The 27,988-nt window shown below is 39.6% G+C and overlaps 1 protein-coding gene across 3 annotated transcripts in view; it reads left to right on the top strand.

Moving 5' to 3' along the window:
- LOC124555498 (arrestin domain-containing protein 2-like) overlaps window positions 1–27,988 on the top strand; it is a 237,641-nt gene that overhangs the window by 129,685 nt on the left and 79,968 nt on the right. For all 3 annotated transcript variants that reach the window (XM_047129425.1, XM_047129423.1, XM_047129424.1), the window contains one exon: window positions 13,556–13,651. In XM_047129425.1, coding sequence (XP_046985381.1) covers window positions 13,556–13,651 — 96 coding nt within the window. The remainder of the gene's footprint in view (window positions 1–13,555; window positions 13,652–27,988) is intronic.

Here is a 27,988-nt window from a genome sequence, read left to right as displayed (position 1 = left end):
CACCCTCTGTGAATGCCCAGGTATTGTGAACTGAGAGGCTTCCTCTTGAGCAGGGCAAGCAACTGCATCTGAATCAGGATCTTTGTCAGCTGCAGATAGCACCTGAAACCTGCTTTTCAGGCAAACTGGGGAGGCCTTTTGCTGGCTGCTACAGTTTGAAACAAACTCCTACTCACCCACAGATGAAGGTTCATCCTCAATACAGGCAGTAACCTTGGTGGTAACAGTAGTGAATTATGAGGGATGTGGTGGATGTACCCTGCATCCCCATGTGTGACCCTCCACAATAATGCCCACTGGCAATAGTCTCAAGCAGCATGACTGAAGCCAGCACTACCTGGAGCTGTGAGCAAACTGTCACCAACTCAGTTCACATCTAAATACAGCAATCTAGTCTCTATCCACACTGAAGATGGCAGATCTATAGACTAGACAGATACTGAAGTGTGGAACTGTGAGTGCAAACACACTGCTGCTGCAGAGATGAGAGCAGCTATCAAACTAATGAGTTTTACACCATAACTGGCTATTCACTCAGAAACAAACAGCTGTTGTGGTAGAAACAGTAGAAATATACACTACACTGATGTTAAAACACTGAACTGTGCTTATTAGATATACACAGACATGCAAGAAATGTAAGAATTTAGACTAAAATGCACACAATATATAAAAATAAGTTTCTTCTAGTTATTAGAAGCTCACTACAACTCACAAACAAAACACTGTGCTTTGATGTGCTGCTGCATAGATGGGAGTTTCTGCCCAACTAACTCACTACTTTCTGCACCACAGTAAGGCTGGATGATGATTAGTGTAAATAATTTCTAATTCTAGTATTATACGTATGAATGTTACTGTAGTTTTCACACTATGATTGATTGTTGCCAACAACCTCCGTAAGGGAGTAAATGAACCAAGCAGCTGCTATCAGTCTGCCCAACTATTTAAAGAGATGTCTATAAGAGGTTCTAGAGTGGACAGCTCATACATGTATTATCCTTACTAAATGCTTCTGTTGGTAATGACTGTACGAGTGCCACAGTTGCTGATATCAGGATTAGTGATAAAAGAATAGAAAATTAACTAAAATCACTCAACAAATTAGATGTGACTGGATCTGATAGGACATCTAAACAATTCTTTATAGACTATAAAACAGAATTTGCTTCTCTTCCTGTAGCTGTTTATCATAGGTTGCTGGAGCAATGACTTGAAAAGGTGCTGGTTATTCATACTATCAAGGAAAGTAATCAGATAGATGAGCTTAACTGTTGGTCTACAGACTCATGTGTGCTATAGAAATATGGAATGCATCTTATACTCACATACTATGGCATTTTTGGCGAAGTCTTCTAAGTCTGAATCAACATGGATTCTCGAAAAACTGATCTCATGAAACTCAGCTCTCTCTACTTACCCATGACATCCTGAAAGCAATATATCATGGGGCACAGGTTAATGTTGTGTACACTGACTTACATAAGGCACTTAATACAGTCTTATATTGTCAATAACAAATGAGGTATGAGTTTATTGAATATTGGACATACTTTTTCATTGGATTGCAGACTTCCTTGCGATTAGAGCTCAGGATGTCATTCTTAATGGGGAGAATGTGGCAGACAGAATGCAGCATTGGGTGTAATCTAAGACATAATAGGACCGTTACTGCTTCCAAGATCCACCATAAATCAAAATTCAACTGATAAACCTTCAGAGGTGCTTCTGTGATACTTTCTGAGTATTTGGGTATAAGGGAATAATGGTCTCCCGTTCTTTATTGCAGAGTAATTGAATTTTATTTGGTTAGCAATGGATTGGTCACTCACCAGACATGACACACGTGGACTTCTTCTTCTGGGGGCATATGAAGAGCCTCTAGTTTTTGAGACTCTGATTAATACTCACATGGACCTGAGTACTGGAATTATCGCAGCTGTGGAAGAAGTATGTGAAACTACTGGAATTAGTGAGCTCGTAAGACTGTCGATGGTGCATCACTGTAAACTCTGCCATGGGTATGGTGCTCAAAGTTTGAACAATACCTGTAAGGAAACAGTTCTGCATTTCTTACATATTGTGCTGTACACTGAAAAAAACAGACTGAACACACTGTAATAAAAGTGTACGTGTTTTGTCTGAGGGTTGTTGCATTACTATGTGTCGTGTGTTGCACATTTTGGTTATTTTGTGTTACAGCCTTTTTCACTGTTGTGAAGGTATTTTCATAGAAATGAGGGTGATTGTAGTGACAAACTGAATAAATCATAATTACAATATTACTTTGTAATGAGCCACCAGGGGCTATGGGTCGTTTATATAAAATAGCCGGAAGGTATACCTGAACAGCCTCTTAAAGTTTGTCAGTAGGCATCTGATTCACCCCATATATAAATAATATTGTGGGTAATATCAGAAGCTACATAAGACTGGTCACAGAGGGTGCTTTTGTGTAGATATCATAGTCTGAGGAAATTGTAGCAAAACACAGGATGATCTGGAGAGGATTGCATGAGTTTACCCTCAAAAGAAACAAATGTTATGTAGTATACATAAATGGCCAGAAGAAGTGTAATTGGCTTAGAAAGGAGGCAACTTACAAATCCCTCATTCAACTCATTACTGAGTTTTCATCACCACTCCCAAGCTCTTGCCATGAATTACTAATAGAGGGGATCTGAAGAAGAACAGCACATTTTATCAAATGTTCATTTACAAAGTGCAAGAGACTCACAGAGATGCCCATCCCACTTTAATGGAAGATGCTACAAGAGAGATCTTATGCATTATGAAGAGACTTACTTGCAAAATTTCAAGAACAAAAAGGGGGAAAGCTACTATAGTACATGGGATAGACTGCCAAATACTGAGGGATGATTTGTTGGGTGTATATACAGATATAGACGTAGAATGGTAATAGGTTTCCTGACTTGAAATAATGTGCCACAGAAATATTGAAACAGCTGATATAGAAAAGATTCAAAGTATGACCTATATCACCTTGTAAAGATTTATAAACAAAATTGTAACAGCTTTCAGGGAGGAACATATCACTTGTACTGGAATGTGACTCTTAAGCTTAGGGTAGAAACTGCATGCACAAAAAGGTACAAACAGTTCTTTCCCTCATACTCTTCCTCTGCTTCAAGTGCACATAAACTTTAATACAGTGCTCTACTATCAGTCTTATCAACTGTTCTGGACATCAGTTTGCTGCACAAACTTCTCTTCAATCAATTACTGTCATATAATTTTTCTTCATATTTATTTTATTTATTTATTTATTTCATTCGTGTTCTGTAGACCCATTAGCGATAAATCGCTTGGGTGTAGAACGTGTCATTTACATAGATTTGAGACATTTGTTTGTAATAATAGGTTGTACAATGAATGATATGTTACATAGAAAAAATGTTTACAAGAATTGTTTTTTGTAAAAAGTTACAAATTACATTGAACAGAGTTACAATAGATCAAAATTAATTCACATATTCTCATACATAAATTCATCCAGTGAGTAAATGGTTTTACTTAGAAGATACTGTTTAAGTTGATCTTTAAAAGTAGGTGGATCAGTAACTGACATTTTTATTGCCTGAGGGAGAGCATTAAATATTTTTATGCAAGAGTAGTGTACTTCTTTTTGCACCAAACTTAGATTCTTTTGCTCAAGATGTAGATCATTTTTTACCCTAGTGTCGTAGCTATGATACATGCTGTTCATTTCAAAAAGGGAATGGTTTTCACACAAGAAACACATGAGAGAGAAAATGTACTGAGATACTGCTGTGAGTATTCTCAGTTCTTGGAAGAGTTTCCTGCTGGAATGTTTGTAATTGACACCACACAGAATCCTAATGACTCTTTTCTGGGCTATGAGGATTTTGTTTGCCTTTGGCTGGTTTCCCCAGAATATAATTCCATAGGCCATCAGGGCATGCAAATAACCAAAATAGGCAGCTTTCAAAGTATTTAAGTCACTGAAGGAAGCAATCACATGAATAGCGTAAATTGCTGAGCTTAGTTTTTTTTATATAGGTAAGGAATGTGTTACGACCAATTTAGGTTGCTATTAACAAGTAGACCCAGGAACTTTGTTGACTCCACTCTTGCTAAATTCCCATCATTGTATTTAACATTAATCTCCCCTTCGATATTTTGGCTTGTATGGAATTGAATCAATTGAGTTTTTTCAAAATTTAGTGATAATCCACTAGAGGTAAACCAGTTAAAGGTCTCTTGAAAAATTTCATTTACAGTGATTTCAAGATCAGTATTTGTTGAATTGTCTACCAGAATCGATGTGTCATCAGCAAACAAAGTAAATTTTATCTTAGCCCTTGTACACATTGGAAGGTCATTTATGAAAATAAGGAAAAGTAGAGGACCCAGAATAGAGCCCTGTGGGACTCCACAGTTTATTGTGCTCCAAGAAGAGGACACTGGTTCCCCATTAGTGTCGTTTACCATGACTTTCTGTTTCCGTTCCTTCAAATAGGAGGCAAGCCACATCCCTGCTTCTCCAGTTAATCCATAAAATTCTGCCTTTCTCAGAAAAATCTCATGGTTCACGCAATCGAATGCCTTAGAAAGATCACAAAAAATTCCAGCTCAGTCTCTGATTATATCAATCCGGTACCCTGTGATTCTTCCACTGTATTTTGTTCAACAGCATGGTATTAAATCTTCAGGAATGTTAGTTTAATATTTACATGACTTCACTGATAATTATCAGGGATTTACATATATTTATGATAAGTGTATTATTTACTCTTTAAATTGTTAACATGAATTTTACACTTTGATTCTAGATAATTTGCATAAGGAGACATTAATAATATATGCTACATTTTGTTGACAAGCGTTTTTGGACAATGATGTCTTGGAAAACTTACTATAAGAAAACAGGGGTGAATGTATACATAGTAACCCAAGTCTTCAGGTCAGCACAGTCAGAGGTACTTTTAAAAGCAAAATATTCCAAATTAGGCTTCTTGATTATTATATATAATTTTTGAGTCAATTTAGCTTACCATATAGCTGGAAATCTAAAATTTAAGATGAAGTTTTTTATTTATGACATGATGTTACTTTCTATTTCCGGTAGAGGTATTTTAAATTGTGTAACATGACTCTTTGTGAGACTAAGGCTTAAACTATTTGCTGTAAATGAGTTAGAGGTGCATTCATCTACAATGTGACTGTGTTTTGGGTGGTTGAGTTTGGGCCCTTCGCATTACTATGCTCATGTCATCAAAATATTAGAAAGTAACCATAAGTTGTGCTGCATGTAATGTGGCATAGCAATTAGTACTTCTGGCGCCATCAATTATTTGTTATTTTGTATTTATCATTTCTGGGAGGTTAACAAAATTTCTAATGCTTTTAATGTTTACGTATTCTTGAATATTTGATGTTTCTGTAAATAACACCACTCTCTGTCCAGGAGTACATTTTTCTTCCATCTGTACACTGGTGTTCATAACAAATCTGTATTCAGTGCTAAGAGTTGTAGATAACCCTGCTTTTGGATTTTGGCAGTCTGAATCATTATATGCTCTTTGTGTCTCTGGAAAGAAATTATTTCTAGGGCATTTATTGTTTCTTTGTTCAACATCTTGTTTCCTAAGCAGTGCATTCAGTGTCACTTTTCTCATTGTTATTGATAATCTGATGATCTTCTGTTGTGAGAAGTAATTCCAGGTTCTCTCCTCAGCTACTGTTTGTAATCTACCTCTCCCTCACATAATTTGTTGAATGTCTCAGTCTTTATAGTTAACTCTTTTAATAAGCTCCGAGAGGAGTAAGATTTACAATGAGCCCTTTACTTATCTTCTTTTCTCATAGTTGGTTCCAGTTCTTCACATCTGGGGGCTGATTCTTGAAGCTGAAATTTTGACATTACAGGTTCTCATGGTTCCAATTGATGTAATAAACTTGAAGTGAGGAAATGAGCCAGTAAAGCTTTTTTTTTTTTCCTAATATATTTTTGGTGTCGATTACTTTTGTAGAGGCAAGAATTCCCATTTTCTCTGTCTTTGCTGTAGATTTTGGATGTGGTAATTACTGTCCATCACACAGCTTAAAGAAAGCACAGGTAATAGAAACATCTACATATCTACATATATATATACAACAACTCACCTGAGGGTACTTCACAACAATGTTATCTACTTTGTTGCAATTCCACTTGCACTCAGTCCATAGAGAGGGCAAAATTAATGTTTGTATGCATCTCTACATGTCCTAAAATTTCTCATTTTATTCTCATGATGCCTGCAAGAGATATACAATGATGGCTGCAAAATGGTCACACAATCTTCTTCAAAATAATGTTCTCTAAATTTATGCAACTGTGTTTCATGAGAACTATATCCCATTTACCTTCCTCAAGCATTTCTGTTACACTTTCATACGAACCAACTTGCTATGATCCTAGGTTTTGAAGGTATGTGGAACCAGATGTCTATACACAGGTCATGCAATTCCCATAAATTACAGAGAGGACATTTGTTGGCACAAAACTGGCACTTGGTAGTGTCCCAGATGTTCTACATCAGGTTCAGATCTAGTGCATTTGGTGGCCAAGACAATTCTTGAACACTACCATGCTCCTCAAACCATTGTAATATGATTCTGGGCTTGTAACATAGACAGTCATCCTGCTGGAAGATGCCATCATCATTGGGGGGGGGGGGGGGGGGCGGGAGGGGGGGGGGGGAGATCAAGCAATAAGCCACCAGGATATCTGCAGTAGTATTCTCATAGCCCCCAGCTGTCATTGTGCTGTTAATTATTACCACAAGTTCCATGGAAGCCCAGGTGAATGGGTAAATGTTGCCCACAGTCAGCCAACAGGCTTCATTTTTGAAGCACCAGGAGACTAGCAAGTCACACATTTAGCTCTTTTCATTTGTTTCATAGTTTAATTCTTAAATTAGTGGGATGGATGGGGTGTGAGCATGTTGTATGCAGATGATGGGGAGCTGGATGCAGTTCATGAGCAGCTGAAGGCACTTATGGTCACAGTCAGCCATCTGCAGGCTGCTGCCTTGGGGCGTAGTGGTGGAAGAGCGTATGGTGAACCACATGGGCACCTCAGCTGTTTTGCCCATGGGCTCTGCTCCTTAGGCACCTTGCAGTGTATACATAATGGGGAATCTGCACTCACCATGCACAGAATTGTAGGTTGTAACGCATTGCTTGAGATGGAAAATCAATGTGGTGGCTGGCTATCTGGCCTTGCCCATTCATCCTGTGAGTGGACAGGTGGCTGCCCCTTCAGCAGGTTCCAAGCAGGCACACAAGGGGAGGTATTTACTAGTTATCAAGAGTACCAACATTAGGGACTTTATACAGCTCCTTAGGGAAATAGTATCCAGGTATGGAAAGAAAGCCAATATGCATCTACATCTACATGTACATCTACATCTACATCTGCATAGATACACTACAAGCTATGATACAGTGCATGATGGAGAGTACCCTGTACCACTACTAGTCATTTCCTTTCCTGCTGTACTTGCAAATAGAGTGAGGGAAAAATGACTATCTATACATCTCCATATGAGCCTTAATTTCTTGTATCTTATCTTCATGGTCCTCATGTACAAAGTACATTGGTGGCAGTAGAATCATTTATCAGTCAGCTTCAGATGATGGCTCTCTAATTTTTTTCAATAGTGTTGCATGAAAAGAAAGTTGCCTCCCCTCCATAGATTACCATTTGAGTTCCTGAAGCACCTCCATAACACATTTTGTTCAAACCTACCAGTGACATATCTAGCAGCCCATCTCTGAATTGCTTCAATGTCCTCCTTCAATTCAACCTGATATGGATCCCAAACACTCAAGCAGTATTCAGAAATATGTCTTTACAGATGAACCCCACATTCCCGAAATTCTTCCAATAAATCAAAGTCGATCATTTGCCTTCCCTACCACAGTCCTCACATGCTCATTCCATTTCATATCACTTTGCAATGTTATGCCCAGATATTTAAGTGAAGTGACTGTGTCAAGCAGTACACAACTAATGCTGTATCTGAACATTACTGGTTTGGTTTTCCTACTCACCCACATTAACTTACATTTTCCCATGTTGGGAGCTAGCTGCCATTCATCACACCAGACAGAAATTTTGTCTAAGTCATATTGTATCTTCCTACAGTCACTCAACTTCAACACATCACCGTACACCACAGCATCATCAACAAACAACTGCAGACTGTCTCCCAAATCATTTTTGTATATAGAGACCAACAGCAGTACTGTCACACTTCCCTATGGCAATCCTGACAATATCCTAGTCTCTGATGAATGCTCGATGTTGAGGACAATATACTGGGTTCTGTTACTTAAGAAGTCTTCAAGCCACTCTAGTATCTGTGACCTTATTTCATAAGCTCATTCCTTTCTTAACAGCCTTCAGCGGGGTACCATGTCAAATACTTTCAGAAATCTATAAATATTGAATTTGTCTGTCTGCCATTCATCCATAATTTGCAGTGAGAAAAGGGCAAGTTGAGTTATGCATGAGTGATGCTTTCTAAAACCATGTTTCATCAAAGACATAAGCTTCTCAGTCTCAAGAAAGTTTATTATATTCAATCTGAGAATATTTTTGAGGATTTGCTGCAAACTGAAGTTAAGGATATTGGCCTGCAACTTTGTGGGTCTATTCTTTTGCCCTTCTTATAGACAGGAGTCACCAGTGCTTTTTTTCCAGTCCCTTGGGACTTTGTGTTGGGAGAAAGATTCATGGTAAATGGAAGCTAGGTAAGAGGCCAGTGCCATAGAGTACTCTTTGTAAAACCAACTTTTCATCCATATGGGAGTCTGTCCAATGGTCAAATGATGGTATCTTTGTATGATTCTCCTATGCAAATGATTTCTTGAATGTGAAATTCAAAACTTCAGCATTCGATTTACTATCTTCAACTGCCACACCAGACTGGTCAACATGGGACTGAATGAAAGCAACATGTTTATTTATTTTATGTGAGACCAGAATTTTCTTGGGTTATCTGTTAGATCTTTTATTAATGTATGACAGTGCTAGTTGTTGTATGCTTCATGCATAGATATTTTCACAGGTGCACAAATCTGTACTAACCATTGCTTGTTGTCATTTGTGCATTCTATTTTGAACAGAGAGTGCAACAGCCTCTGCTTCCCCAGCATCTTCTGAATTTTGATATTAAACTATGGCATGTCTTTTCCATCCTTTGTCCACTTACTTGGCAGATAACTCTCCAGATCACAATTTACAGTGTGCTTCAACTTTGACCGTCCATCTTATTAGAATTAAGTGACATCACTTCACTCTCTGAGTGAGATGCTGACAACTGCTTATCTGCTCTACCTGGGCCAAAACACTCTCCTAGTCTTCTTGACTGATTTATTAACTTTTGTAACTATACTTGCTATAATGACATCATGAACTCTAATCCCCATTTCTATACTGAAATTGTCAATAAGATCTGGCCTGTTTGTAGCCACAAGGTCTAAGATATTTCCATTGAATGTGGGCTGCCAAGGTAGTTGCTCATGACAGGTTGCAGAAAATGTGTTCAAAAGTTTTCTGTATGGCTGTCTGTCTCTACCCCCCTGCAATGAATGCATAGACATCCCAATCTATACTTGGTATGTTAAAGTTGCCTCCAACTAGTATTGCATGATCTGGGTATTTACACACTGCTGACTGTAGACTTTCTCTTAATGACTCTAGAACTGTCACAGCAAAATTGGGTGGCCAGTAAAAAACATCCAGCAATTAACTTTGTTTCACCTACACCTGTTATATGTGACCACATACCTTCACTGTTGCACTGGACTACAATCTAAATAGAGACAGTATTTTTGTCAACTGCAATGAACACTCCCCCTTCTACAGGCTCTTTCTGATACACATTCCATGACTCAATATGTCTGATGGGGGATCTCATCAGTAATGTGGAGGTGGCTCTGCCTGAGGCTATCAAGCATGGAGGGTGTAGTTGTCCACAAGTTGTGCCTCACATCAGCATCAGTGTTCTGTCACTAAGGCTCTGAGGCCATCCTCACAAGGGAATGGTCCAACATGTCAAAACATGCCCTGAATTTATTTATACAGGAAGAATACCCCTGACGAAAGACACTATCAATATTTTAGCTCCTAAGATGCACTGGAAGTAGTTTTCGAAAAATGTTGAAAATTGCAAATTTGTAGCTCTCCAGGTGGCTGGAGCAATGTACACCCTTACTGGAGCTGTAGCATGCTGCAAATGCACAATGTGGCAGCTGCATGTCATTGGTTGATGGAAAATCGATACTTGTGTCCTGGTTGGACCTACCAGTAATGAATCTAGCAGCATGTCTCTGAATTGCTTTTATGCCTTCTTTTAATCTTAAATCCAACCTGATGTGGATCCCAAACATTTGAACAGTACACAAGAATGGGTCACATCAGTGTTGTCTATGCTGTCTCCTTTATAAATGAGCTACAGTTTCCCAAAATTATCTCCATAAAATGAAGTCAAGCATTTACCTTTACAACTGCCAACTTGATGTACTCACTCCATCTCATATCACTTTGCAACATCATGCCTAATAATTTAACTAATGTGTCTGTGTCAAGCAGCACTTTATTATTGTTTAGATGCTTCAAATCCATACATCACTCTGGATATTTGTGCCATGTGGCACTATGTGGTGCTGCACTCTCTTGTCATCACTGATCATGCACTTGGCAGGAAAACACGGTACAAAACACTGTTGAAAGCAGTTATTCATGTAGCGAAAATGACTAATTTCAAAAATTTTGAAAAAAAAGAAACTTTCAGTGTAAGTTAGCAGCTAAAATTTTGACAGTGCATTTCTTTTGTTGTATTGTTGCTGCATAAAAATTTCATGGTGGGTTTCAACATGTTGGACTGGACCAGTCCCTTGTTACTTCATATGGGTGGCTGGTGGAAGTGGTGAAGAGGCTAGCTTCATGCACAGAGTGCAAGCAAAACTTATAATTTGCAACATTATTCCTAGAATTGATTGGGCCCTTTCTTTTGGAACCAAGTGGATGGTCTAAGGCTCCATCGATTCCGTGATGGTCTTGGCTGCAGATTTCTTGACTTTTGTACAGGATGAAGAGTTGTAGGATCCCCCTTAGTAGGTCAGGGGTGCACTACACAAAGGAAGTAACTACTTGGTTAGCAGAGTACTTGTGGAGTGCACGTGGATGTTTTTTAGGCTGCATGGTAATTTGAGGGCCTCTGATGAACATTCACTAATTGATACATTGAGGGTGAAATTTGATTGTGCACAAAGAAGAGATACCTTGACAGTCATAATTTTAGCAGTAAATGGTTGAACTATTCGTAATCAAGTTCCTGAACTTACTACCCTCCAGGAAAGTAGTCACATTATTCTCAGAACTGTGAGGTGCCTGAAACCCAAAGTAGAGAGAACTGTAATATTTATTAAGACATGGAACATTTATCAAACTGACAAATTAGATGATATAGGAGGGGCAATGTTCATTGCTGTCAACAAAAATATGGTTTCTATTGAGGTCAAATTTTAGTCTGACTGTGAAGTTATCTGTACATGAGTAGATGACGTAGGTAAACTGAAGTTAATTATTGGATGTTTTTACCAGGCATCTGTTCTGCTGTAACATTTTTAGAATCATTCACTCCTTTTCTGTTCCAAATTCTATGAACTTGAATCTATACACTTTAATCATATCAATAAATCCTGCTGATTCACAGGATTCATTTATGGCATTTATGTTGGAATCAACAACTGATATAATATTTTTTTGTAACTATGGATAATCTGTTTGTCAGAAGGGCCATCCACTATTTCTCTTATTCCATTTTTGGAGGAAGCAGATAGTTTCATCCTTATTTTTGATTGGATATTTAGATGGTTTATAGCTTGTACTTTCCACTTATCATTTTAAAGATGTTACACAAAACAGTTTTGATGAACTCTGTTGGCAAAGCCTCTTGTAAATATATTCGAAGTTTTTTACAAGACAGACTAGAATGAAAAATATTTGCTACTTTAAGTTGTTCAGCATTCAAAATATTTTCAATTGCAATGTATCGCCGGCCGCGGTGGTCTAGCAGTTCTAGGCGCTCAGTCCGGAACCGCGCGACTGCTCCGGTCGCAGGTTCAAATCCTGCCTCGGGCATGGATGTGTGTGATGTCCTTAGGTTAGTTAGGTTTAAGCAGTTCTAAGTTCTAGGGGACTGATGACCACAGATGTTAAGTCCCATAGTGCTCAGGGCCATTTTTGCAATGTATCACAGTTTATCCATAATCCTAATAACTGAAATGCCATTACATTCTTCCCTACTTGAATTCAATGTGGTTTCAAAAATGTCTCAAATGAACACTGCAATGGGACATATTCCTCTAACATTACTTTTCCTCAACAGTAGTTGTTGATATCAGTATTATTTTTTGAATTTTGGATGGGTCAATATTATCTCGGCTGCTTTTCTGAAAATTTTCATATAATTTTCTGCACAATATATTATATTTCAAGCTAAACTTTATGAAAAGGAATTACTTTATTTTTGATTTTGCAATTGATGAGTGCTAGCTCTGAATGTAGAGTTAAGTTATTTTTTTTAGAATTATTTGAAATTATAAATTAGTTGGCACACTTAAAATTACTGTTATTAACTATGCAATCTAGTACTGTTCACTATGTTTACTTGGATTCATTTATGAAATAATAACTGAAATTGATAGAAATTCATTTGTCAAGAAAAACTGTAAACCCTTTGGAATATGGTTATTACTGCAGAGCGAAGTAGTAGTGAGCATGCAGCAGATGTGATAGGACGTATTTTTGTATTTTGGGCAAACAATGTAATTTTGACTTTGTTACAGTGAAAATTCTGAAGACTCTATGATATACTAATATGTGACAAAATATATTAACATAACAACAAAAATTCTGCAACAAAAACCTTCAAATTTATTTAGATCAGTTAAACCATGAGTACCTAAAATGTAAGAATTTCAGCTTCAAGAACCAGATCCCTAGGCAAGAAGAGCTGGACCCAACTCTACAAGAAAAGCTAAGTAAATTAGAAAGGTTATTGTAATCTTCACTCCTCTCAAATTTTTCAGAAAAGGCTTTGCTTATTGTGGACAGCAACTGGAGTTAGTAAGGAGGGGGGAGAGTACAACACTTCTTTGATTCTATATGCAAGGTCCTAACCCCCAATCCTTGTCTCTGTGAGTGTGTGCTCCATGAACTGAATTGGTTAACATAATTTTTTGATGTGCTTACTATATTCATTCAGAGTTAATTGAAAATACTTCATAAAATATATATGGACTATTCTATGAGACATTTCTTTTACTCCATCTTCCAGAAGTTCACATAATATGTTGAAACTATGTTAAAATTAATTTTGATTGCTTTGAATTTATTAGTTATTAAATCAAAAAAAAAGTACAATAATTTTGGAAAAATTTGCTATTGGACTGAAGAGCATTAAGGGGTACTGTCTATAAATTCTGTACCCAAACAGCAATAAACTTCTCTTTTCAGGTTACTGTTGACATTCCATATGCCTCTCCACCACAAGGAATGAAATATTTTACTGTAATAGGACCTCACATTGACTGCATGGATGAGCAATACCTGGTAAGGACTTTTTGAATATGTTTCATCAACAATTAACAATCCTAAATGCTGATTGTTGACTACATTGGTACTTTGCCAGAAATATCCAGTAACAAGTTCCATTAAGTTTTGGGTGTGCAGCTGCAAGAAATCTCCTTCTTCTTCTAATATTTTGGCTGTAAAACGTTCAGCCATCTTCAGAGTGAGCCTCAAGACTGCCGCTCCAGTGCTTGCTTCGTCCCTTTATACTGTTGTACCGCGCGACTGCGCATGTGGCCACAGATGCAAATGCGCCACAGCCGTTGCTCGGCGGCAGAGACGTGCATAATGCGCGAGTTGTATCTAAGACTCCGCAGTTGATCTTTGTTGGCATATCGATATATCATTGTGAGCTGGACTGTGACAACGTCTTTGCGAGTTTATTACAGCAAGTGCCGGATTCCAGGATTTATCAAGATTGAAACCACTATCTCTATTAATTAAGTTCATCGTCAAGCGAATTTCAATTGCCTCCTTTACTATAGAGTCCCAAAATGATGATGTAGTTGCCAAAATTTCGACGTTGTCATACAACATACTGTGACGATTATCAATACAGTGCTCTGCCACAGCCGACTTGTTAGGTTGTAGAAGTCATGTGTACCTCTGGTGTTCTGTACATCTTTATTGGACAGTACGAGTTGTTTGTCCAATGTAAGAAAGGCCACATTCACAGTGCATTTTGTAAACTCCAGATTTTCGGAGCAGCAAATCTTCTTTGATAGAGCCCACGAGTGCAGCTGTCTTAGGTGGAGGACGAAAAATCACTTTTATTTTGTGTCTGCCGAGAATGCGTCCTATTTTTGATGAGAGGCTACCCACATATGGCAGGAAGGCCATCTATTTAGAGGTTTCTTCATCTTCTTCTGCTTTCTTTGTGGCCTCTTTCGGTTTCATTTTCAGTGCCCTCTGTATTCGTTGTGGGGAGTACCCATTGTCTTCAAACACTCTTTGTAAGTGGGAAAGTTCATCTTGCAGACTGCTTTCATCAGAAATAATATGCGCTCTGTGAGTCAAAGTTCAAAGAACACTCATTGTCTGGGCAGGATGGTGGCAGCTATTTGCACGTAAATACAGATCGGTGTGTGTCAGCTTCCTATACACTTCATGTCCCAAAGTGCCATCCTCTCTGCGGCGAACCAGAACATCCAAGAATGGAAGGCATCCCTCCTTTTCAATTTTCGTTGTGAACTTTATTTGATCATGGAGGGAGTTCAGATGTCTTAAAAAGTCTTGCAAGTTGTCTTCACCATGGGGCCAAACTACAAAGGTGCTATCAACATACCTCCAGAATACCGTGGGTTTCAAGTCAGCAGATTCAACCGCCTTCTCCTCGAAGTCCTCCATAAATAAATTGGCCACCAGAGGGGATAAGGGACTACCCATGGCGACTCCGTCTGTCTGTTCAAAAAATTCGTTGTTAAATAAGAAATATGTGGAGGTCAGAACATGTTTAAATAAAGCTGAAATCTCTTTGTCAAAACTTCTTTCAATAAGTTGTAGAGATTCTGGAAGGGGAACCTTTGTAAATAAAGCCACCACATCAAAACTAACTAATATATCAGATGGGTTCATTTTCAATGATTTCAGTTTACTAATGAAGTCTGCCGAGTTTCTTATGTGGTGAGTACATTTTCCCACAAGAGGCCTCAACAATGATACCAGATGTTTGGCAACGTCATAGGTCAGAGAGCCTATGTTACTCACTATGGGGCGTAGAGGAACATCTTTCTTGTGGACCTTTGGTACACCATAAAGTCTAGGAGGCACCGGACCACTTGGTTTCAATCTCCGAACAACTTCTGGTGGAATGGGAGAATCATTCAGAATCTTTCAGAGACTCATTCGTCTCGGGATGAATACCATGATAAAATGTACAATTTATTGAGTGATAGCATGTACCGGAAGATCAGCAGGGATCCCACTAATCGAGTGGCAAAGAAAACTTTTTCGCTTCTGAATGATTCTCCCTTTCCACCAGAAGTTGTTCGGAGATTGAAACCAAGTGGTCCGGTGCCTCCTAGACTTTATGGTGTACCAAAGGTCCACAAGAAAGATGTTCCTCTACGCCCCATAGTGAGTAACATAGGTTCTCCGACCTATGATGCTGCCAAACATCTGGCATCATTGTTGAGGCCTCTTGTGGGAAAATGTACTCACCACATAAGAAACTCGGCAGACTTCATTAGTAAACTGAAATCATTGAAAATGAACCCGTCTGATATATTAGTTAGATTTGATGTGGTGGCTTTATTTACAAAGGTTCCCCTTCCAGAATCTCTACAACTTATTGAAAGAAGTTTTGACAAAGAGATTTCAGCTTTATTTAAACATGTTCTGACCTCCACATATTTCTTATTTAACAACGAATTTTTTGAACAGACAGACGGAGTCGCCATGGGTAGTCCCTTATCCCCTCTGGTGGCCAATTTATTTATGGAGGACTTCGAGGAGAAGGCGGTTGAATCTGCTGACTTGAAACCCACGGTATTCTGGAGGTATGTTGATGACACCTTTGTAGTTTGGCCCCATGGTGAAGACAACTTGCAAGACTTTTTAAGACATCTGAACTCCCTCCATGATCAAATAAAGTTCACAACGAAAATTGAAAAGGAGGGATGCCTTCCATTCTTGGATGTTCTGGTTCGCCGCAGGGAGGATGGCGCTTTGGGACATGAAGTGTATAGGAAGCTGACACACACCGATCTGTATTTACGTGCAAATAGCTGCCACCATCCTGCCCAGACAATGAGTGTTCTTTGAACTTTGACTCACAGAGCGCATATTATTTCTGATGAAAGCAGTCTGCAAGATGAACTTTCCCACTTACAAAGAGTGTTTGAAGACAATGGGTACTCCCCACAACGAATACAGAGGGCACTGAAAATGAAACCGAAAGAGGCCACAAAGAAAGCAGAAGAAGATGAAGAAACCTTTAAATAGATGGCCTTCCTGCCATATGTGGGTAGCCTCTCATCAAAAATAGGACGCATTCTCGGCAGACACAAAATAAAAGTGATTTTTCGTCCTCCACCTAAGACAGCTGCACTCGTGGGCTCCGTCAAAGATGATTTGCTGCTCCGAAAATCTGGAGTTTACAAAATGCACTGTGAATGTGGCCTTTCTTACATTGGACAAACAACTCGTACTGTCCAATAAAGATGTACAGAACACCAGAGGTACACACGACTTTTACAACCTAACAAGTCGGCTGTGGCAGAGCACTGTATTGATAATCGTCACAGTATGTTGTATGACAACGTCGAAATTTCGGCAACTACATCGTCATTTTGGGACTCGATAGTAAAGGAGGCAATTGAAATTCGCTTGACGACGAACTTAATTAATAGAGATATTGGTTTCAATCTTAATAAATCCTGGAATCCGGCACTTGCTGTAATAAACTCGCAAAGACGTTGTCACAGTCCAGCTCACAATGATATATCGATATGCCAACAAAGATCAACTGCGGAGTCATAGATACAACTCACGCATTATGCACGTATCTGCCGCCGACCGACGGCTCTGGCGCATTTGCATCTGTGGCCGCATGCGCAGTCGCGCGGTACAACAGTATAAAGGGACGAAGCAAGCACTGGAGCGGCAGTCTTGAGGCTCACTCTGAAGATGGCTGAACGTTTTACAGCCAAAATATTAGAAGAAGAAGGATATTTCTTGCAGCTGCACACCCAAAACTTAATGGAACAGTCTTTGCGCCGCCAAAACCTGAAGATTCATATCCAGTAACAATTTTACCATTTATATACTTAGTCCTAATTATATACAGTTTTTAAAACAATTGCAACCACTGAGTTGTTTTACATTCTTATATTATTTGTGAAATCTGAAAATCAGTTCTGAACTTCCAAAATTTTTCATCAACTGAATTTATGTATTTTAGTTTTTTAATTGACTTTTTGCCATATATTGCATCTGCAGCACACTGATATGAATTTAGTCCATTAGGTATGTGACTTGAACCTGCTGATGTAGTCAGTAGATTAAATTTGATTAGATACACTTCTTTTTCTATAGATTCATAATGAAAAGAGTCTCAAGGAAGTAGGACGTGCCGTAACACTAGAATACATAATACGATTTACAGAAAAAAGGATATGCTTATGTCCTTTCCACTGATCCTAAGTGAAATACTTGCCATAGGTGTGGAATAAGTAACAGAACCTTAAACATATATTCATTTAAGTGCCAATACCAAACTTTTTGTGTTGTGGTATGTCACATCATATTTGCACAAACATGGATGGATCGGAGCACTGACAATATTACTTTTGCTCCTGTATTATTTTTTTCTTACATTTAAATTGCTGGAACATACTGCTCCATAGCATAGGCCAAAATCTTTATCAGGTTGAAAGGGAACAGTCTGCAATGCTAACAAATATAATGTTCAGAGAAAATTATGATTCTTGTTATGGCGCATATGTAATGCATATCGCGTTTTGATGAGTGAGTTATGTCCATAATTTTTATCATGTTGTGGGTGAAAGTTGTGGCAGTATTGGCCAGTAGGATAAAACAGTGGGATCAGCTGACTGATTCTGAGTTACCAAAACAACAACTATACATTTATTTTTATCATAAGGAATGTAAGAAAAGATAACGAACAGTTTTCAGACACAGATTTTAACTTGATGTCATATAAGCATCATTTCCTGTAGATCAAATGCTTCCTGACCACAAATACTTAATGGTGCCAAAGGAATTTAAGACCATGAGAATAATAATTAAAATACTGTATTTACAATCAGTGCCATAGTAGAGAACAATGAAATAAGGTAAATAATGGTACAGCAAGGTTAAAAGCTTCAAATATTCTTATTGAATCTTGTAAAGCAAATGTTTAACACACATAATTGTGAAGATGAAGAAGAGTAGCTTCATCTAAATCTGTATCTACATATTTACTCTGCAAGCCACTGTATGGCGCAAGGTGGAGGGTACCTTGTATCTCTACTAGTCATTTCCTTTCCTGTTTTGCTTGCAAATAGAGTATGGGGAAAACAACTGACTAAAAGCCTCTGTACAAGCCCTAATTTCTCTTATCTTATGTTTGTGGTCCTTAGGCAAAATTTACATTGGTGGCAGTAGAATCAGTCTCCAGTCAATTTCAAATGATGATTCTTTAAATTTTCTTAACAATGTTCCTCAAAAAAGAACATTGCCTTCAGTCCAGGGTTTCCCATTTGAGTTTCAAAAGCATCTCCTCATAACTTGAATATTAAACAGACCTGCTGGTAGCAAATCTACCAGCCCAGCTCTGAACTGCTTCAATGTTATCCTTTAATCTGACTTGGTGGGGATCCCTAACACTCCAGCAGTAAAGAATGGCTCACACAGGTATTCTATATGCAGTCTCCTTTATAGACAACCCACATTTTTCTAAAATTCTTCCAATAAACTGAAGCTGACAATTTGCCTTCCACACTACAGTCCTTACATGCTCATTCCATTTCACATTGATCATACAATGAAGGTTTTCACAACTGGATGTTTCAGCTGCCAAGAATTCTTCCGGGTTGTATGGCTGTGGTCCATGGAACTCTTTTATCCCTGATATTTCATTCAAAGCTACATTGGACCTCTTCAGAGGTGCTCCTGGTTGTGCTGAGTCTTGCTGACTCAGCACAACCAGGAGCACCTCCGAAGATGTCCAACATAGCTTTGAATGAAAAGTCAGGGATAGAAGAGTTCCGTGGACAACAGCCATACATCCCAGAATAATTCTTGGCAGCATTTCATATTGCTTTGCAACATCACTCCAATATATTTAATCGATATGACAGTGTGAACTAGTGCATTATCAATGCTGTCTTTGAACATTATAGAATGGTTTCTCCTACTCATCTACATGAACTTACATTTTTCTACATTTAGAGTTAGCTGCCATTTATCACACCAACTAGAAATTTGGTCTAAATCATCATGTATCCTCCCAGAGTCACTCAATGATAACATTTTCCCATACACCATAGCATCATCAGCAAACAGCTGCAGATTGCTTCCCACACTATCCATCAGATCATTTACATACATAAAGAACAATAAAAGACCTATTACACTTTCCCTGGTGCACTCCTGACAATACCCTTGCCTCTGATTAACACTCACTGTCAAGGATAAGGTACTGGCGTCTATGACTTAAGAAGTCTTTGAGCCACTCACCTGTCTGGGAACATACACTGCATGCTTATACCTTAATTAAAAACCTGCTATGGGCACCATGTCAGATACATTTTGGACATCTAGGAATATGGTATCTACCAGTTTCCCTTAATCTGTGGTTTGCAGGAGATCATGTGAGAAAAGGGCAAAGTGATTTTTACACAATCAATGCTTTCTAAATTCATACTGGTTTGTGGACAAACTCATTTCTGTCAAGGAAATTTGTTAAAAGATGCATTCAATGTGTAATGCAACACTTTTTTTCTGAAAGTTTTTTTTCAGGATTCCAATACATCATGTTATTCCCAACTATTTTGGCTACAAAACTCTATTTTTCTACATAATCTTTGTTCAATGTGATGAGCTTATGCCACCTTACTGGGAGGGCTTGTTTGCCTGCATGGTGGCACTCTATTGTTCAATGTCAGAGCCAAAGTCTTGCATCATCAGAACCTCCCCACTATCGCCATACTGTTTTTCACATGGTGCATGCTTCATTGGGCCACACAGATGAAAACTGGAAGGTGCAAGATCCAGGCTGTAGGGTGGATGAGGAAGAGCAGACAAATGAAGTTTTATGATCTCTCGTCAGGTGTTAGGCCTTGCATTGTCATGGAGAATGGGAAATTCATTTTCATTTTTATGGTGATGAAGACACTGGAGCCATTTCTTCAGTTACCTGAGGCTAGTATTATATACACTCCTGGAAATTGAAATAAGAACACCGTGAATTCATTGTCCCAGGAAGGGGAAACTTTATTGACACATTTCTGGGGTCAGATACATCACATGATCACACTGACAGAACGACAGGCACATAGACACAGGCAACAGAGCATGCACAATGTCGGCACTAGTACAGTGTATATCCACCTTTCGCAGCAATGCAGGCTGCTATTCTCCCATGGAGATGATCGTAGAGATGTTGGATGTAGTCCTGTGGAACGGCTTGCCATGCCATTTCCACCTGGCGCCTCAGTTGGACCAGCGTTCGTGCTGGACGTGCAGACCGTGTGAGACGACGCTTCATCCAGTCCCAAACATGCTCAATGGGGGACAGATCCGGAGATCTTGCTGGCCAGGGTAGTTGACTTACACCTTCTAGAGCACGTTGGGTGGCACGGGATACATGCGGACGTGCATTGTCCTGTTGGAACAGCAAGTTCCCTTGCCGGTCTAGGAATGGTAGAACGATGGGTTCGATGACGGTTTGGATGTACCGTGCACTATTCAGTGTCCCTCGATGATCACCAGTGGTGTACGGCCAGTGTAGGAGATCGCTCCCCACACCATGATGCCGGGTGTTGGCCCTGTGTGCCTCGGTCGTATGCAGTCCTGATTGTGGCGCTCACCTGCACGGCGCCAAACACGCATACGACCATCATTGGCACCAAGGCAGAAGCGACTCTCATCGCAGAAGACGACACGTCTCCATTCGTCCCTCCATTCACGCCTGTCACGACACCACTGGAGACGGGCTGCACGATGTTGGGGCGTGAGCGGAAGACGGCCTAACGGTGTGCGGGACCGTAGCCCAGCTTCATGGAGACGGTTGCTAATGGTCCTCGCCGATACCCCAGTAGCAACAGTGTCCCTAATTTGCTGGGAAGTGGCGGTGCGGTCCCCTGCGGCGCTGCGTAGGATCCTACGGTCTTGGCGTGCATCCGTGCGTCGCTGCGGTCCGGTCCCAGGTCGACGGGCACGTGCACCTTCCGCCGACCACTGGCGACAACATCAATGTACTGTGGAGACCTCACGCCCCACGTGTTGAGCAATTTGGCGGTACGTCCACCCGGCCTCCCGCATGCCCACTATACGCCCTCGCTCAAAGTCCGTCAACTGCACATACGGTTCACGTCCACGCTGTCGCGGCATGCTACCAGTGTTAAAGACTGCGATGGAGCTCCGTATGCCACGGCAAACTGGCTGACACTGACGGCAGCAGTGCACAACTGCTGCGCAGCTAGCGCCATTCGACGGCCACCACCGCGGTTTCTGGTGTGTCCGCTGTGCCGTGCGTGTGATCATTGCTTGTACAGCCCTCTCGCAGTGTCCGGAGCAAGTATGGTGGGTCTGACACACCGGTGTCAATGTGTTCTTTTTTCCATTTCCAGGAGTGTACTTCCAAGTTGATCATTGCACCATGAGGAAGGACATCAAACAGATAACCCCTTCAGAGTCCCAGAAGACCATCGCCGTGACTTTACCAGCTGAGGGTGTGGCTTTGAACTTTTTCTTTGGAGCAGAGGTGGTGTGGTGCCACTCCACAGATTGCTATTTTATTTCCAGTTTAAAGTGATGAATCCATGTTTCATTGCCTGTGATGATGTTCAACAAAAAATTGTCACTATCAACCCAGTAAGGCACAAGCAATTCTGCACAGATAGTCTTTCATTGCTCTTTGTCAACTTCTGTTAGGTGGCAAGGAACCATGTGGGCACTCACCTTTGAGTACCCCATCTGGTGGATGAGTGTGTCAGCACTGCCAACAGATATGTCTAGTTGTGCAGCAAGGTGTTTGATTGTGATCCATAATTCACCTTAAATGAGAACATCCATATATTCAAACATTGCAGGAGTCACAGCTGTGTGCGGCCATTCGGCATGCAAGAGATCAAACAGGTTTACGTGATCCTATTGCTGTGATGGCAGACAATTTGTCCAATGACTCACTGTGCTTTTGTTCACTGTCAAGTCTCTATAGACATTCTGCAAGTGCCTATGAATATTTATGATGCTCTGGTTTTCCACCAAAAGAAGCTCAGTGACAGCTCTCTGCTTGGAACACACCTCCATTACAGACGACACTCTGAAGGCCACTGCTGGTCTATTCCTTTACCTTTCTTATATAAAGGAGTCAACTGCACTTTTTTCAAGTCACTTGGGACTTTGAACAGGTTGAAAGATTCATGATAAATTTAAGCTGAGTAAGGGGCCAATGCCAAAGAGTTCTCTTTATGAAACTGAACTGGGATTCCATCTGGACCTAGCACCTTATTTGTTTTCAACTCTCAGTTGTTTCTCCATTTGAGGGATGCCAATTACTATGTTCTCCATAAAAGAGCCTGTGTGGTGATGGTATGTTTGTACAATCCTCTTGCTTGAATGATTTCTTAAATGCAAAATTTACGACTTCAGATTTCCACTTGCTCTCTTCTTTTGCTAACCAGACTGACCAACAAATGGCTGTGTAGAAGCCTTTGAGCTATTTAGTGATTTTACACAGGACGAGAATTTTCTCAGGGTCTTGGTAAGATCTTTTGCTCAAGTATGACAGTGGTAGTTGTTGTATGCTTCATACAGTGATTTTTTTTATGGACATTCAAATCTCTATTAACTTTTGCCTGTCATCATTTGCACATTCTCATTTAAATGAGAGGGTGAGAGTCTTTGCTTCTTCAGCTTTTTCTGAATTTTGTTATTAAATCATGGTGGGTCTTTTCTATCTGTAATGTATTTACTCAGCACATACTTCTTTAGAGTGTGATTTACAATCCATTTAAATTTTGCTCGTAATTTTTCTACATCCATCATACCAAAACTAAATGATGTCCATTCATTCTCTAATTGGAGTGCTAACAATCACTCATCTGCTTTTCCTAGCATAAATACTCTCATAGCCTTCTTGATGGATTTGTTATCTTACTAACAATCATCACTATGATGGCATCTAGAACATTATTCCCCCTCTCTCTATACTGCCTCTGTTGATAAGGTCAGGCCTGTTAGTAGCTGCAAAGTCTAAAATATTTCCATTGAATATGGGTTGCCTAAGTAGTTGTTCAATGCAATTTTTGGAAAACATGTTCAGAAGTACTTAGAAGACTGTCTGTCCATACCACCTGTAGTGGATACATAGACATCTCAGTCTGTACTCAGTAGATTAAAGACACCTCCAACTAATACCATATGATCTGGGTAAATCCTTGCTACTGAGCATAGACTTTCCTTGAATGATTCTACAACTTTTATGTCAGAATCAGGTGGCTGGTAAAACCATTCAGTAATTAACATGAGTTCACCTAGGCCTGCTACTCGTATCCAAGGTAACTTCACACTCAGACTCAAATTCGATCTCAATAGACACAATATTTTTGTAGGCAGCAGTGAATGCTACCCTCCTGTATCATCTAATCTGTCTGTTTGATAAACACTCCAAGCCTTGATAAATATTTTGGAGCTTTCTACTTTGGGTTTCAGCCAGCTCTCAGTTTTGATAATTATTCAAGTGTGACAACTTTCCTGTAAGGCCATTAGTTCAGGAACTTTGTTATGAATAATTTGACAATTTGCTGTTAAAGTTTGAAGCATTCCTCAGAAGACTTCAGACTACCAGCTAACCTAAAAAGAATTAAAAATGCACAGTCAAAAAGTACTCTGCTTCCCAAGTAGCTGCTTCCCTTGTGTAGTGCACACCTGACCTGTCAAGGGATTCCTACAACTCTCCACCACATAATGCAGGTTTGTATCCATTCTTTAGGCAGTGCTCAAATATGGCTGACTTGTCAAGCTCCCTCTGTGTAATGTATCACTTGCACTCACAAGGGAACCTCCCCACCGCACCCCCCTCAGATTTAGATATAAGTTGGCACACTGGATAAGCCTTGAAAAACTGAACACAGACCAATCGAGAAAACAGGAAGAAGTTGTGTGGAACTATGAAAAAACAAACAAAATATACAAACTGAGTAGTCCATACGTAAGATAGGGAACATCAAGGCTAATGTGAACTCAGGAGCGCCGTGGTCCCATGGTTAGTGTGAGCAGCTGCGGAACGAGAGGCCCTAGGTTCAAATCTTCCCTCCACTGAAAAGTTTAATTTCTTTATTTTTGCAAAGTTATGATCTGTCTGTTCGTTCATTGACTTCTCTGTTCACTGTAATAAGTTTAGTGTCTGTGTTTTGCGACCGCACCGGTAAACCATGCGATTAGTAGACGAAAGGACGTGCGTCTCCAATGGGAACCGAAAACATTTGATCGCAAGGTCATAGGTCAACTGATACCTCCACAGGAAAACGCGTTTGATATATTCTATACGACACTGGTGACTGCATGTGCGTCACATGACAGGAATATGTTGTCAACCCACTTAACTTGTACACTTGGCGAATGGGTAAAAAGATTCTTCTACCTTACCCGATATCGGTTTTCTTGTGGATGTGATAATCATTCCCAAAAAAGTGATGAAAACATAAGAGTTTGTTACATAAACTGAAAATAAAAGATTAAAATTTTCACTGGAGGGAAGACTTGAACCAAGGACCTCTTGTTCCGCACCTGCTCACCCTAACCACAGGACCACAGCACTCGTGAACTCACAGCAGCCTTGATGTTGCCTATCTTGCATATGGACTACTTAGTTTGTACATTTTGCTTATTTTTTCGTAGTTCCACACAACTTCTTCCTGTTTTCTCGATTGATCTGTGGACAGTTTTTCAAGGCCTATCCACTGTGCCAACTTATAACTAAATCTGAGGGGGGTGCGATGGGGAGGTTCCCTTGTCAGTACAATCTTCTGCAACAGTGTAAATAGTTTGAACCATATAGTTTCTGCGACATTTGCAGGAGACACCATACACTCCTTTACCAAGGAAATGTCCACTCCATTAAAAATGGAGTGGTCATGAAAGCTTTCCTTGGTCCATTAAAATGGTGTCAGGAAATCTGAATAGTTTTACTAAGTGATACACAAAGGTTTTCACCATGCTCTCTGCCATCATATCTGCGATTGGTACGGATCAAAGTGATCAATAATTGACAGACTGTATTTATTATCTTGTTGAATCTGATGACAGGGTACCATAATATTCAACACAATGATCTCAAATGGCCCAGAATTTCCAGCACTCTGTGCACACAAGAGACAAGCATGTATGTATCTCTCCATGTCAAGTTGTCGACTTTGCCACCAGTAATGGCCAGCAGTTTGAGCATTAGAGGTGCATCTTCCACTATGTCAAGCATGAATGCTGTCATGAAATTGGCAATAATACAGTGCTGTAACCAGTGCCTTAGGTATCACTAACCAATTCCTGAGGGGATTTTTCCAGTGCAGTATATTATCTTTCAATACAACATCCAAAAGAATAGTATACTGCTGACAACTGGTGTCCTCTCTTTGTGCCTCTTTCAGCTCCACAATAAGCACCCCATCTGTTTGCACTATGTAGAGTTTTCTACTTAATGCTTCTGCATGTTGATGAAGTTTCCCCAGATTATGATGTGCATTGTAATCATACTCACTCAACTTGCATGCCCAGCATGTTAAATTTCTGCTGGGGTCTTTCAAATTCAATATCCACAAAAGGGCACAAAATGGCCAGTTACCATTGTGAACTTCCTGCTATATGAATAGCATTTAAAATAATTAGGTCAAAAGACCAAGACCAACAGTTCCTTTGCCATTGCATTGTAATTAATTCAGTATTACTGAATTGTTGAGATGAGTAACCATTCGGTTTCACTTTGCCATTCTGTTCTGACTTGGAATGCATCCTACAGCTAAATCAGGTATACCACATGCCAGTATAAACTGCTTCTCAAAGTCAGGGTACATTAGCAAGCATGAAACTTGTCAATGCATCTTTGAGCTGTTGCATTGCAGTCTCAAATTCTGCAGTCCACTCTAAAGTTATTCATGTTTTCAACAACCTGTCAAAGGCTTACTTAACAGCATAACTCTTGAAATGATGATAATATACCATCCAAGAAAACTGTGCAGTTCCTTCACATTAGTGGGTGCAGGGAAATTGCCTTTCACCATCATTAATCAAGGATCTCATTTTACCCCACCTAAACCAATAATATGTCCCAGGTACTGAACCTGTGACTCTGCAAAGAACTTTTTTCTAACTTTAAGCTCAAGTATGTGCCTTGTACTCCTTGGCAATATTCTTCTTAGCTGTTCAGCATGCTCCTCAATTGTTCTGAAGAATACAGTAATATCATCTAAATAAACCAGGTACGGTGTTGGTTTCAGACCTCTTAACAAGAAGTCTACAAATCACTGAATTGTGGCAGGCATGTTCCTTAGACTGAAAAGACACTCTCAAGAACTCATATAACCTGTAGGACACTAGAAAAGCAGTTTTTCAGCCTACCTTATGGTGCAATAGGAATCTGATAATAGCCTGATTTCATATCAATAGTGGTTAAATACTAACCTATCCAAGGTTTCATTTATATTGGATGGGAAAGGGAGACTTATTTATCAGGTGTTGTGACTTTGTTGACTGCCGTTATATCAACACAAAGGCAACAGCAAGACTGAAAAAGATTTAATAGTGTTTCTCTACTATTGATCTGGCACTCCTGGTAAGAATTTTGTGGTATGTTAAGCCAGTGGCTGGAAAATATTGCCTCTCCTCAAACAACCACACAAACTGTTCTAACACAGGAGAAAAAAAGACTTCAATCTGATTCTGAAAAATGTGAAAACTTTTCCTGGAAGTGATTTTTGAGGGGTGGCATGATTATATAAGCTTCTTTTTCTGTCAACGATTTCTGAATCTCACTCTTCTGAGATATCTTGCCTCACATCAGAGATAACTCATCATCCAGTATCTCCTGTATACTAGCCAGTATAATTTCACATGGTTTTACATCTCTCACTCCCAAGTTTTCTAAGCAAACTGGGGCGTATACTTTCATATTCATGGTTTTGACCCAACAAAGGCAGTCTATGTATTTTATGTGAACCTGAAATCTATCGTGAATGTCATTGTGTGTTAACAGGCCAATCAGAAAGCCAGTTCCCTTAGGCCCTTGGATTCTGGCTGCATCCCAAAGAAACTAAGAGGTTTTACAGTTCGTCTGAGAGCACTGAGAGATGGCTGTTCTGGCTCCACTGTCATTTCTATGGTTAGATCTTTCCTTGTTTTTAGATTTTGGTGTCCACTTTGGTCTTGATTCACTCTACTTGTTTTTCTTTTGGGGACATGGTGATGGTCATCATTGTGTGCAGGGATTGACATAAATTGCCTCACTTCTTCATGCAACAGTGCTAAATAGACTGCTTTGTATAAAGAGGGTGTTGACTTTTCCAGCAATTTGTGGACTAATGGTGCAGGTAAATACATACACTTCCTCTAAAAATGCATTACATATTGTATCTCTGGCTAATTAATAACTTTGGC

This window comes from Schistocerca americana, chromosome X (assembly GCF_021461395.2).
Source record: "Schistocerca americana isolate TAMUIC-IGC-003095 chromosome X, iqSchAmer2.1, whole genome shotgun sequence".
Taxonomy (NCBI): Eukaryota; Metazoa; Arthropoda; class Insecta; order Orthoptera; family Acrididae; genus Schistocerca; species Schistocerca americana.
This window is presented reverse-complemented; position numbering and strand designations above follow the sequence as displayed.